Here is a 14,466-nt window from a genome sequence, read left to right on the forward strand (position 1 = left end):
GATTGATTTTTGTTAGGGTTGAGATCAGTCATCCTTCCATTATAAAATTTCCGGTATAAAAGGAAGAAGGTCTAAAACGTTAAAATGCTTAAGTGCTGGTTGTCATCATGTGGTAGATCAATAAACAGCCCCACTGAGACAGAAGCAAAAGCTCTAATAGCAGATATTAACCCAGTTTGTTCTCATCTTCTCCTGCATATTCCTGTCTGTGTGCACTAAGTTTGGAACTGAGTTCAAAACAATAAATGGTGGAATTTAGAAACAATTAAAGGGTTTTTTAAAAGATTTGCTCTGTGAAGCGACATGCTTTTGACATGACAGATGTACATAAGGCCTTTCCTGAGTCACTAGAAACTCTGGGTGCAAGTTCAGCTTCTAAGAAAATTCTTTATGAGTCGTTTCTATGTCAGTGGGCAAGTGCAGAGCTGGGGGTGGAGGTTGAGGATAAAATAATAATAAAAAAATTATGCATCTGAAATGTGTTTAGAATGGTCTTTCTAATCTTTTTGCTTTATAAAGTCTCATTATAAACATTATAATATCATTACCTCAGAAGCAAGTGTTCCAGGTCATTAGCAAAGCACTTTAAGGGAGGATTCCATTTCCTTTCTCATGCCAAAGGTCAGCACCTTTTGTTTATAAAATAGCATTGATGGTAAGGGCAATTTTTCAACTGGTAAAGATTGTTTCTTATGATAAAAATAGTCCTTTGCATAGTTATTTCTGACATGCTTAGATAATTATGTAAGTTAACGCTAAGGAAGGTGTTGGTTTTTTTCTTTTTTTTTTTTAATAAGTGTTAGACTTCATCATTACCTAGAGTAATCAACATTTGAAACCATTTACATAATGGCAATATTGCATATTGCTTCATCTATAAGGCTGATATTGTCACGTCCCATCAGACATAAGGTATTTTGGTCTCAGGTTTTGCTTTAAAAGCAAAATGCTCTATTCTTCTTTTTTTTTTCTTCTTTTTTGAAGAATTAAGATTGAGGAGACATAAAAATAATATTTGCATGTTGACACACGTTGACAGTGCAGATGTGTGAGTAATTTATCACCATATCTCATTGGCCACATACTACTGATGATTGACACTGTGCTGCTGGTATAAAGCATTTTACCATCAGCTCTCATGATTTCTAACTGAGAGTATAATCAGCCAATTTACAGAAGACTACAGACTGTGATAACTTCATCAGAGGAAAGCAGATAAGCAGTGAACCCTTTGCTAAACCTAAATACTAATCTGCATTTGGTTAAACAAGTGCTTTTGCAGAGACAGCTGGAGTTTATTCAGTTTCTTCCTTTATTTCTAGAGCCTGAGGGCATGTTCCCTCCAGAGGTTGTCATCATCAACAGTACAGCTGTACATGTCATCTGGACATCGCCTTCAAACCCGAACGGTGTTGTCACAGGCTACTCTGTCTATGTAAATAACCAGCAGTACAAGACTGGAATGAGCGAGCCAGGATCCTTTCTTCTGGCAGATTTGTCTCCCTTCACCGTGTATGATATTCAGGTTAGAATGTATTTTCTAGGTTGTGTGACATACTTTAATTTTACTTATTTAATTCTACTTGGATTTCCAAGAAAAATATTGTTCTGTAAATTTCTTTATACACGTGGACATGTGTTTGCACTGATGCTTGCGTGCATATCCATACAAGGAATATATTTATTTTTAGCATATTTTGGTTTGTGTACACTTTTCATCACAAATTTCCATTATCTCCTTTTTCAAAGTGTCAAAACTCCATTTACTTTCCCTTAAACACTCTGTGCTTCAGCATTAGCAAAGCTCCAACATATATTACCAAGAGGCAAAGATTCTACTCCTACTCATTAAAAAAAAATTGCAATTATTTAAGAAACATCAGGCATGCATGATATAACTTTACAGTGAAATAATGATGTTGCATTTGACACCCCATTATCAATTTTTTTTTCCTTATCGTTTTGAGGAGGCAGCAGAGCTGATCTCTGAAATCATCACAGTACTTTTTATGGTCCTAATATGTGCACCATTTTTTCTTTGCTTTTCCCTTTCTCTCTCTTTGCCTTACTAGTCACATATCTAGTGAAAGGCAAAATACTGTGGGCAGAAACATAATAATAAAAATAATAAAAAAATAAATCTCCCTGTCCTGACTTTGTAATAATCTCTTCAAGAAATGGATTTTGACACTTAATTGTAACTATTCCTGTCTATTTCATGAAGGTTTGGTTTACATTATTATATATGGGATAAACTTAGTAGTACTATGTGTACTTAATTCTGAAAATTTGCAGCCAGTTACTCCATGCCATAAATAAACATCACAGTAACAGGCATACTGTAACAGATTTCCATGTTCCAGCCCCTCTGAAGCAGCAAACCTCCATCCATGAATACACATATGACTTTCTGAATGCCACTTGGAAACACATTTGTCTTTTCTCAATAACAATGCAAATTCAGTGTACTGCCTCACTTATAGACCCTCTATATTAATTTACCATGGCCACCTTCTGTTGCTTGAGATGTTAATTATTCTTTTCTGCTGTGCTAGTATTTATATCTGCATCAATGTGATTGGTAAAACCAAAATAAGATGCCTTTACTTTTTTTTTCCTTTTGATTCTTTTTCTTCTTTTCCTGCAAACAATATTATCTTGGATGCATGTGCATCTCACTGGTAATCTTACTGCATTATTTTTCATTTTCATGCTTTTTTTATTTGAAGTAAGTTCCCTGTTGACAATACAGAAACAATGTTATGATCCTTCAATAACTATTTCACTTTTCTTAGTTTAATCCCAAGAATTGAAGGAATATAAATTTATTTCTGTGACATGTTTTCATAAAAAATTGTATAATTTCTATTTGCATTTCTTACTTTTAATTTACAAAATAGACATGAAGGAATAGAACACACTAAGGAAAAAGATTTTTATTTTTATATCAGAATATATAGTAGGAATAGAAAGATTACTGAAGGCCTCAAGTGAAAGCACATTTTTTTCAGTATTGCATACTGGGGTCTACATGTACATGCAGACAAACAAGTTCACTGCAACTCTTTTGGTGATAATTTAATAGCAAACAGCAATTAATGCCAGAGGGCTGCATGTACCCTTCTTTTGAAAACGGTGTGGGAAAATGTGATACAGTGCAGTAAATCTTTGGCAGATATACTTATCTCAAAGCTGCAGTATTTTCGTGGCTGTATGGAATCTCTTAAACAGAAAAGAATTGTATCGTGGGTGAAGAGAAAGTCTAAACAAGTAGTGGAGCTGAAAAATTTCTGCAGCTGAATATGTGAACATCCTGTTCCTCTCCACCAGATTGAAGCCTGCACGGTGTACGCCTGCGTGAGGAGCAATGGGACCCAGATCACCACTGTGGAAGATGAGCCAAAGCAGCTGTCAGCACCCATTATTCACATAATTGGCTCAAGGTACTGTGCTATAGGTGGCTTTCATGTATCAGGGACATTTGTAGTGAGAATGGGGACCAGAATGTAAAGTTATCTTCTCAAAACTGAATGAGGTGCATGAAAGAATTAGTATGCACTTTGAAAAGGTTTTTAGTGGTTGTTATCTTTGGTCTTGGAGCTTTTTCACTGAAAGATCAATCAAAGAAGTCTCACCCTTGGTTGATTGTACATACCCATTTGGGTATCACTGTGCTGTGATAATAAATAAGGCATTAGTGGAATAGTTAGGAGAAGAAGTGTAGTGGAATGAAAATTATCACATTCTGCTGTCAGTTAAGAAGAGGAAGATTAATGTTCAGGGAGCAATGCGATGCTGATAATGGAAACTTAGAATAATTCTGGGTAAAAAAAAGTCACCTATCACAGCAGCAAGAATTAGTAAGTTATCGGAAAAGGCATGCATATCTATGTCTCCTTGAACCACTGTTTGCAAACTGCCTGTCCACTACACCCACAGGCATGGGCAAACTTCTCAATTGTAAGGGGAGCATCAAAGTTGCAGTCCTTAGAAGCAGCCAAATAGTAGCTTATACAGTGATTCTTTGGGAGTTAATATCTTCCAAAGACAAAATAAAACTCAACTTGCAAACACATTTTTCAAAATTACCCCAACAGTAAAGCAGTTAACCTCCTGTGTTTGTGTTATTGTTCCTGTTATTTTGCTCTTCTGGTGGAGTATGCTTATTAGCAGCATTTCTGTCATCAAAAGAAAAACAAATCTTTTGAAAATAACTAGTATCTAACATCTGAGCCTTCAGAAATTGCCAACAGAATGGAGTTGCTACTCCAGTCTCTTAAGGACTTCAGCTTCTTGTTTGCTGTTTGTATGCTTTGCTTGAATTGAGCATTTGTTTCTGTGTAAGGGTGAAATTAAGCTTGCTATTTTTCTGTCACACATATAGATACAGTCAAAGCTTGTTTGATGAGAAGAACCCAATTCAGGATCTCATCTTTTGCCCTTGGCTTTAACTTATGTGTGCCTTTGTCTGTATTGTCTGTACTGCAAACACTTATGCATGTTTCTGCTATTATATATAGACTAAATATGTCAGAACACATGAATGCAAAAGGATCAAAAATGCCTTCCTACTTTATAATCTGCTCAGCCAGAAACAGACTGTTTCTACACTGCCTTTTCCTACATGTCATATTATCATCAGCTGTTCTTATATCCCAAAAGAATACTAACTACTGATCGATTGCCCGGACATGTCTGGCCGTGGCCTACATGTGCCCCGGGTAGTTCATTTATTTGCCACGGTGGATTTGCTAGAGTGGAATTTAATCAATAGCTAATTCATTAATTCTGCTCCTCGAGTATGTAGGGATTGTGCAGTATAAAAATGACTGGCTGGCTTCAGCTTTGATTGAAATATGACAAACACTACAGCTGACAGCCTTGGCAGGTGCTGGGCTGAATATGAATTTTGCTTGTTTATCCCTTGTAAAAGAAAAAGCTTGGGCAAAAACCCCCCAGTTTATGTGGACAAGAGGACATTTTAATACGTATCTGTCATCAGAGAGGGAAAAAAGGCATTTCTAGAGTATAGACTCATGGGATATCTGAGATACAATAAAGCCTGTGCAGTTTATTGTCTTTAATTGGAATCATGACGTTTTCCCCTCTTCTGAATCAGTTTGGGGGGCTGTATTATTGATGAACATGCTGTAGGATAATGTCTTTAAAGGTGGCATTCACAAATAATTGTTTTAAAATTTGCCTCAAGGTGTTACATGACAGAAATTATAATTTCACCACCAACTTAGAAGTCTTTCTGATAGCAGCTCCATCCAAAGTGTTCTAATGAAGGTTATACCACCAGAGCCATTATAAATACCTTACTTTTCCACCCCGTACACTTAATAACTCAGCTTCAGGCTGAAACTTGGCACAAAAGGTCACAGTCCTGATATAATTATTTTATAATGCCAAACTTCAAATAGAAAGCAGTGTGGCACCCAATCCTGGAGTCCTAAGTCAGGTTCTGCTTTGCTGTGTTTCTTGTCTGCATTTAGGGTTTTTTAGGGGGAGAGATTGCATTGACCATGTTTAGGTAGAAACAAATGCCACTGAAATCAGATACACTTTTGGTTTGTTTTGTTTTTAATTAGGACCTCAGGGTCTGACTCTGTAGACAAGTATTGTATTTTATTGCACAGTTTAGAAAGTTTTCTGAGTACTGAATGCATGTGGATACTGACTGATAGTTTGGGTAGTGGATTTAATTCTCATGGTGTGTTGGAAAGTAGTTCATTCCACTTTAAAACACTCTTCTTTCTCTTTTTCCTTGTAATACAGCAGTTCTGTCGCATGCCTAATTCAAAGGTTGATGGCTCAGAAAACACCATGGCATAATCTAGGCAATCTAGGGAAAATCCCTCACAGTTTTTTGAGTAGAGGGCCCTTTAAGTATCCTGGGGAGAACCAGAAACCCTGGTCAGGGCGTGATGGAAAGCTCAAAGAGGATAAGACCATGAGAGGAAAGTCGGGTGAATTCTTTGACTTGGTATTCAATGTCATGGCACTTTAGAAGGTTGCTGTAGCTGTTGCTGTTTGTGGGTGAATGAGGAGGAGGAATTATTTCAAATGAACACAATAGTGAAAAAGATTTTTTAAAAAATGAACAAAACAAAAATGGATAAATTGAAAAAGTGGATAAAACATAGCAACAAATTCTTGGGATTATGGTATTTGCTCATGAGTTCTAAAGGAAATCAAATATGAAAGTGTCAAACTGCTGTGTCATGTTAAAAAGCCTTTGTCATTGCTGGACAAATGGAAGGTGAGAAAATGTAGTGCAGATTTCAGCAAGGGAATATTGGGAACTAAAGATCAGGGAGTCTGATTTTCCATACAGGGATGATGTTCAGAGAGCCAGAAGACACCTGATTGCCCTCCCTACTCCAGTCATGGGGAACACAAAGTACTGAAAGGTTTCTCCGGGAAGTTTGTGGCAACAGGAGAGGTGTGATGCCATTTATCAGAGTGTCTGGACTGTGCCATACTGCCTTTTCTAATTCTGTCAGCCCTGCATCCACCATGCAGCAGGTACTTAACTCCTGTGCAATAGTGCTGCAGCAGTTGCTCAGTATGTGTGATCTCCTGATGAGGGAAATATTTTACCCACTAGTCATTAATAATAGCAGTGTCCCCTATCTTAAGCCTGTCAAGTGAATCTTGTGGTTTTTTTTTTTTACTTCCAGCTCCTAAAAAGTAAAGTCATTAAATCTTTGATTTTTTGAATTTGACTCCTGCATGTGATGAGAGTAATGGAACATTCATTATCAAGATTCTGAAGTGAAGCTTTGATATATCTTAAAACGTCATTGTTAAACCTTTACTACTGTATTGAGTAAAAAAAATAAAAATCAGGAGTCCTTTTCTGCCTTATGGGCTCTTGGAGCTGGTGATGAAGCAGGGAAACCCCAGAAGTTTATTTCCAAAGTTTGTTTTATGAAAATACATCTGAAGCATTATCAGAATTAAAAAATATTGCTATTTTTCATGGATTAAAAATGAATTCTACCTGAAAATGTCAAAAATAATTGTCTTTACATTCTTGAGCCAAATTTACTTTGCTCTCCTTCACAAAAGCAAATACACTTTCCTGGATCAGTTTGCAATTGTTCTTTATCTCCTGAAAGTGCTTTAGTGGATTTGTAATCTGAAGCAGATTGTTTCTGTGAACCTGGCTAGGCTGTCGTGCCTGTGTCAGTATTTTCCCCTCAGTGGCAGCAGTGGGACTCATCCAGCATAGGAGCTCCCATAAATGGCAGACACTTGGAGTTTTGTCTGGGCAGAGAGGGGCTATACCCTCCTCTGGGGTGCTGCACGTTTTTGTCTATGCCTGCAATTTGTGAGTCTGCTTCTGCAGGCCAGGCTGTGGACGCTTCCCGGGGAAGGCACAGCTCCAGGGTATCCCAGAGGGAGTGGCTGGGTGGCAGGAGAGGCCAGGCAGGCTCTGTGCCCGCGTTCCTGCAGCTGTGTCAGACACACCGCGCGCGACACAGCTGCCGGCGCACTGACGCGCCCATAGTGTCCCATTAAATCTGCACCTGCTCAGGAAGATTTTCAGCTCAGCCTTCAGATGGGGGATGTCAAAAAAGCCTCTGCAGTACCACGAAAACCCTGCTGTTATTTTTTAAACTGAGCTGTGCCCTGCTCTTGCTGCATTGCCACGCTTTGCCATGGGTGGCAAGCATCAGAAGGTGTAGACATAACTGAAACACCCATAAAATTGTGAAAGAGGCTGCTTGTGTATGTTCTGGAAGGTCATGCTGAGCTTTACCTCGTTGCCACTGGTCAGTGAATTCCCCTTCCACACAATTTCCTTGTTCAGCTGCAGTTTTTCTTTATATCAGGCTATGTCCACTCCAGTTGTGTAGCTATCAAATAATAATAAAGTGATTTCTTGTTAAAGGAAGGAAATACCTACTGAGCTCTGCAGAAAAGGCAAAATGTTTAACTTATTGTGTTAATACTTGGGCCTGATTTTAAATTATGTTTGAGACAATTATGATTTGAAAAACTGCAAAAAACTGGCACAATACTCTGAAAATATGCTCATGAGGGTCTGAACGAAACTTGCAGAAAGCAAATCATTCAAAATTAAGACTGGGAATGCTTTCTTTGCTCCTGTGGTCTATTCTGTGCAAAGACCAGGAGAGAGTTACAATGGCATTTATAAAGGTTAAAGTACTGCCCTTCTTTTCCTTTTCTTTTTACCATTTTTTCCTGAAGTTTATACACTATATTTTCCTGCTTTTCTGTTTTTAAGTGTAACACTGTATAAATGTGGATGAGTGCATTTGTGTATGTGATCATGCGTGCGTGGTAGAATAGGTAGAGAATACAAAATAGCAATGGATGGAATATGGAATTAAATCTATGATTCAGATGAAGACCTTGGAATGATAATGGCAACTCTACAAGCCACGTTCCTCTGTTTATACCTCAAGCAAGTGAAATAATAGTTCACTTATTTTTATTCTGTTAAGATGTCAAAGTTTATCTCAGCAGCTGCTGTTTCACTGTAGCATTTTCACTTTATTAATTAATTATTTAATTAATGCTAATTTCTGATGTCACTGGCATTCTGACAGTGACTGTGTAATTGGGACATGGAGATTAAAAAGAGGTACTTGGAGCCTAACTATGCCGTATTGTCAGTCCTCCTATTCATCTACATGTAGAATTGGGATCTCCTTCTCCCTACCCAAAGAGTCCCAGTGAAAGAAATTTGTGTCTTATGCAAGACTCCACTGTGATTATACAAGAAATGAAGTGCTCGTTTGAAATATCAGTGGGAAAATTGTATTTTTGTTTCAAAAGTCCCTTTTCTTTTTTTTTTTTTTTAATTTATCATAATCCTAAGTGAGTTTCTTGAGGAAATATCTACACATTTGTAGTAGTGAGAGTCATGCTGCAGCTGAGCATGATCTAATAGCCCTTAAGAGATTTTGTTCCTATAACTGATGATGGTCTGATATCCAACCTGGAATCAGCTACAGGGTTTTGTTTTACAGACAGTCTTTGCAGGCTGCTGCAGTGATACTTTTGCACTCAGTCAGAAGTCTTGAGTCTTAGTCGTGATAAACAATTCCATTTTTTACTTTTAATTTGATGTCAGTCAAAAGATTTAAGTACAGAAGGGAACCAGTGCTTACTGATGCTGTAATAAGTTTTAATTCTACACGGAAGAATACATCTCAAAACAATATCCTTTTATTTTTATTTTTTTTTTAGACAAGGGAAAGGCAAGATTAAGACAAGCCTATTCTAAGTGATGGCTGAGCACAGTGTGAGTTAGCTGCACTGGCGAAGGCACAGAGGGAAAGGAGTTATGAAATGAAAAGAGTAAAATGCTAGATAGTTTGCTACACATAAGTTTCCAGAAATGGGAAAGAGATGTTGTTTAAACAGCAACATTTAAGGACTTTGGTTGTCTGTGTGATTAGTTTTCATGGAGTATTAGCAGATATTGACACTTTTTAGAAACTTTCAGACCTTTGATCTATGGAATTTGTTATTCAGAACACTTTTGAAAACTTCAAAATATTTCACTCGATGTGAACTAGTGTAAAAAGGAACTGCTAATCATTTAATGTAAGTAGTTACAGAGGCATAAATACATCCAAATGTTGAACAGATGTTTATTTTCTTATTGCAGATCCCTTCAAATCAACTGGGCATCACCAGGACAGCCAAATGGCATTATCCTGGGATATGAACTCCTACGTAAAGTGTGGCAGAAGTGTACTTCGTTGAAAACTCCAAGGAGCAGGAAAAGCAGTAGAATGTGCATCTCATTAGAATGTAAAAAGGATGAAAATATCTGTGGAGAAGTGTGTTATCATCCAGAGTCGGAGGTACTTCTATATTCTTAAGTTACTTATATAATGAAAATAATATTTTTAGGAAGAGATGTGTACACCAAACCTCTAGTTATCAGAGAAAAGGAAGTGGAGGGTTTGCTTCTTTTGATGCTTTAAAATCAAGACTCTGATAGATATCTTGAAGCTCTTCAAAATCAACTATGGATATTTGAGCTCATTACGAGGATAGCTGTGCGTGAGTCAGCTGATGACGAGTGATTCTTTAAAGTCTTTGTTTGTTGACCTTATTTTTCCTTTTAAGAGAAATGAATTGGTAAGCATTTATGAATGTGTTCATTAGCACTTTGGTTTGGTGCAGTGTTGAAGTGAATCACCAAATTGTTTTCATTTATAATATGCTGGTTGGGGGTAGAAGTCATTTTAACACATGCAAATGTGTTAAATGCACAGGAAGCTAAGCCAGAACCTGTGTTTCAAAATCCCTTCAAATATGTTGCAGGTCTGTATGGGGACTTCAGTTTCCCAACCACTGCAAGCACCACCTCACTTCACAACATCAGACTTCTGAAGTTTCTTCCTTTCAGAAAGCTTTGCTTCATGTGTGTAGTGTGATGTTCATCCCAAGAATTCAGGCTGTATAGGTGTTCCCAAGTAAATCATACAAGCCATGGATAATGAAGTTTGAGGAGTGCCACCTCTTGAGTCCCCCAACACAATCCCATTGTGACAAATTCCATGGTGGATACACATAGATCTCAGTATGTATTTTTGCATCTTACTTGGGCCAGTTGGCACCAAATTGGGAAGAGCTGTTGACTCTTTCAAAGGCAGAGAGGCCCTGCAGAGAGACCTCAACAAATTAAGAGAGATGGGCAACCACCCACCTTATGAAGTTTAACAAGGGATAGTGCTGGATTCTGTATCTGGGACAGGGCAACCCCTGTGAATACATGGTAGCTCATACGGCAACTTTAGCATAAAGACATTGCACTTGACCACTGAAAGGCCACAGGAAATTTCTAGGTGTATGCAGAACTTGAAAAATGCTAGCAAATCTGAAAAATGTAGCAAAGTTTCTCTTTGTGTGAGGAATTATTCCTCAGATCCTGCATGGCAAATGGTGGTTATTAACGTGGTTTTCTGGGTTTTTTTCTTCCCCCTCTTAAGTTATTCCTTGGCTAAATGTTTAATGGCCAGATTCTTCAGTAGACAAAATCTATTAGATTCAGCTACAAGTGGGTAACTGTTACATGACAATGATGAGCAACTCTGAATGGGATCTATTGTGATTTGTCAGAGGCATTTTTAAATTATGGCTATTTTCAGGTTAATCTTCATATGAGTTCCTGTTTAGGAGTAGGATCAATAGCATAGCAGGAGTCTGTAATGGTTTTTATTGACAAATGAGGTAGAAAGCTCTTAGTTTGAAAGTAAGATTTAATGTCATGAAATAGTGTCTCTATTTGTCAAAGATATCATCACGTGTTCTGTGACTAAAGCAAACAGTATGTATTCACAAGATTCCCTGTCAGACAAGACAGTAATTAAGGGAGTGAGTTATTGGAGGGGTTCAAATCAAAATATAAATTATTCCAGCCAACATGGCTTTAGTTTTTGAATTCCCTTGAAAGCACTACTATATTAAATATAAGTATTTCTGAAATCTTGCAAGAGAATTATGGGCAGCCCTTTTTTCTAAAAGGTAAAATTATTTATTTCAGGTTTCTGGCATGGTAGACTTTTACTACATCTTGGCATGTACATGAATTAAATTTGTATTAAATTAGTTTTAGAAGTTTTCCTCTCCATTTTCTTTCTAGTCTTCATACATTTATGGTAACTTTGAGCTTGGAAAGTGTTCATTTATTTTTATGGCTCCCTGGCTTTCTAATTTTTTCTAATTAATTTTGCATTACATTGTTCTAATGGTCTCTCTGTATTCTCCAAGACTGTGGTTAGGAGTGGGTGCTATTTGTTAAGCAATGGATATATAATAAATGACTGGAAAGTCCACAGGAAACTGAAGCACTCATACATGAAATGACATGGCGGTAATTTTTGTGGGTGAGTTGATTAAAATTCCCCTCCCAGTGCTTTATCTGGTTTGCTATGTGTATCTACACTAGCCATCCAAAATGTCTGTAAGAGACATCTACAGAGCTCTTAGTGCCTTTTGTGCTTTTTAAACTCAAGTCTGTGATAGGGACAACATAAGACAGTGGCAGCTCTCTCTCATATTTTTATAGAAGTCACTGTCAGGCTTTTTGCTGGTGTTTGTGGTCCTTGGATTTGACAGTCTGCTGGACAGAAACAAAAGGCAACACTGACAAGTGTGCAGTTGTTCCAAAAGCTTCTTATCCCAGTGCCAGGAGCACTTTGCAGAACCACAGAATGGTTTGGGTTGGAAGGGATTTTAAAGACCATCTCATTCCAACCCCCTGCCATGGGCAGGCACACCTTCCACTAGACCAGGTTGCCTAAAGTCCCATCCAACCTCAGCTATTCACCATGCGTTGTAGTGCCAAATGTGAAGAGATGCTGCTGAGAATTAAATGTTGAGCAGCTTTAGTAATATTCAGATCCAGAATAATAAGCAAGTTTTTTGATAATAGACTGGTCAGCAAAAGCAGGCAGTTGTATATAAATAGACAAATAGGTTGTGGAGTTCTCTGTGGTGATGGTCACAGTGCTTTCCAGGTGAAGGGAGAGACGAGAATGTTGACTCCATGTTCAGAAGGCTTGATTTATTATTTTATTTTATATATATATATATATATTACATTATAACTATACTAAAAAGAAATACAAGGAAAAAGTTTCCTCAGAAGCTAGCTAAGCTAAGAATAGAAAAGAAAGGAATGATAACAAAAGGCAGCTCTCTCGGACTCTGTCCGAGATAGTTCTGTCTCGATTGGCCATTAATTATAAACATTCAAGATGGCCCAATCACAGATGGACCTGTTGCATTCCATAGCAGCAGATAACTATTGTTTACATCTTGTTGCTGAAACTTCTCAGCTTCAGCAGGAAAAATCCTAAGGAAAAGGATTTTCACAAAAGGCTGTCTGTGACAGTTCTCACTTTTGCTTGAGTCACTTATTGCACCTTGTTTACAAGACAAAATCTGGATCTAATTTCCCTCTTACAATTTTCTTGAAATAATGAGTATAAAGTGATGGAAAACCAGGCCTTTTATGTAAAATTATTTCAAGATATGTTTATGGTTATTTATTAATCTTTCTTAAGGATTTATGGATTACATTTGGCATCATCAGCTTGCTATTGTGAGGCACTGCAGAAAAAGAGGGATTTGTTATGATTCAGCTACATAAGATATCTCCAAAATTTAATCCACTTCAGTAAAATAAATACCAGGGTGTATTGTCAGTGTGCAGCAGAGTGGGATGCAGGGACTCTTCATCCAGCCCTGGCTGAGCTGGGTCCAGCCATGTGGTGCAGCTCTGTGAGCAAGGCAGTGAGGAGCAGCCTGGCTGCACTGCTGTGTGTGCTCTGCATTTGGGATCCAGGCTGGAGCCTAGAAGGGCTTTGCTTGGGACTGTGCTCTGCAAATAAACCAGCTCGCTCCGAGCCACCTGGGGACAGGTGACCTTTCCACTGCAAGGGACATGTGTCCATGCACATTCATGGGCACATGCACTGATATTAGGACCAGTGAAGACCAAACATTCATCCCATCCTAAATAATCTTTGCATCAGATCCCTACTTCTTCTTTCTAGTTGTTATCCAGTTTTCTGCTTCAATGTTAGGATTCTTTGTTACTTTAACTAAAGCTAACACATTGTTGTTCCTAGTATCCTTACCCTGGTGTTTAATAAGACTTGCATGGATTTATTCCTTGAACACAGAAAGAATTTAGAAATATTTTTGTGTGTTTATTTTTTCAGAAGAACTCTGATGCTGAATTTTGTCTGCTGCCAGGAGGGTCCCGATGTCCTGTGGACCTTTTACAGTGACAAACTGTGCTGCTTGAGTATTCCCAAGTTGCCAAAATTGTCAGTCTTTCTCTAGATGTTTTCAATAAGATATGATCCATAACTCTACCTGTATGTGAAGTCTCATGACCATGAGGTTTGCAGAGGTACTTCAATTAACAAGGGACTGTTGCCTGAGTTTCACCCATCAGGTAGCATAAGCTCAGCATCAATAGGAAAGGCTTTCCTCTATTAACCATGGAGCTACCAAACTGTGCATCTGTTTTTGGTGACATCCTGAGGTGAACTCTGAAAATAATGAGACAGGTACAATAAAAATGTAATTAAAGGAGTGGCATAAGGGCTAATTATCTCTGCTTCCTTTGCATCGTGAGTCTGAGCATCAGTGGTTAAAAGGGTCCTGACTGAAGGTGTTAATACAGCTTTAGCACTTTTTATTTTCAAGTGCAACAAGCTGTATAAATCTGTAGTTAATGAACTAATCAAACACAGCTGACATTAGTAGGAAGTTCAGGTTTACCCCTTTACTATTGTAATTAATGTGCCATTTATTAAAAACACCAGCAGGACTCTTTTTTAAGAACAGGAGGAGTAAAACAGTGGCTTGATAGCTAGCTTCAAAGGTGTCAGCAGTGAAACATAACACATTTTGACACTGGTGAAGGGTATCCCATCAATATTTATGCAAAATTTA

At 37.8% G+C, this 14,466-nt stretch overlaps 1 protein-coding gene across 1 annotated transcript in view; it reads left to right on the plus strand.

Moving 5' to 3' along the window:
* The window catches only part of USH2A (usherin), a 372,150-nt gene that overhangs the window by 260,693 nt on the left and 96,991 nt on the right, over nt 1-14,466 (plus strand). Inside the window, exons 45-47 of the mRNA XM_058801041.1 lie at nt 1,323-1,525; nt 3,331-3,443; nt 9,653-9,851. Coding sequence (XP_058657024.1) covers nt 1,323-1,525; nt 3,331-3,443; nt 9,653-9,851 — 515 coding nt within the window. The remainder of the gene's footprint in view (nt 1-1,322; nt 1,526-3,330; nt 3,444-9,652; nt 9,852-14,466) is intronic.

Source organism: Ammospiza caudacuta, chromosome 3, assembly GCF_027887145.1.
Source record: "Ammospiza caudacuta isolate bAmmCau1 chromosome 3, bAmmCau1.pri, whole genome shotgun sequence".
Classification (NCBI taxonomy): Eukaryota; Metazoa; Chordata; class Aves; order Passeriformes; family Passerellidae; genus Ammospiza; species Ammospiza caudacuta.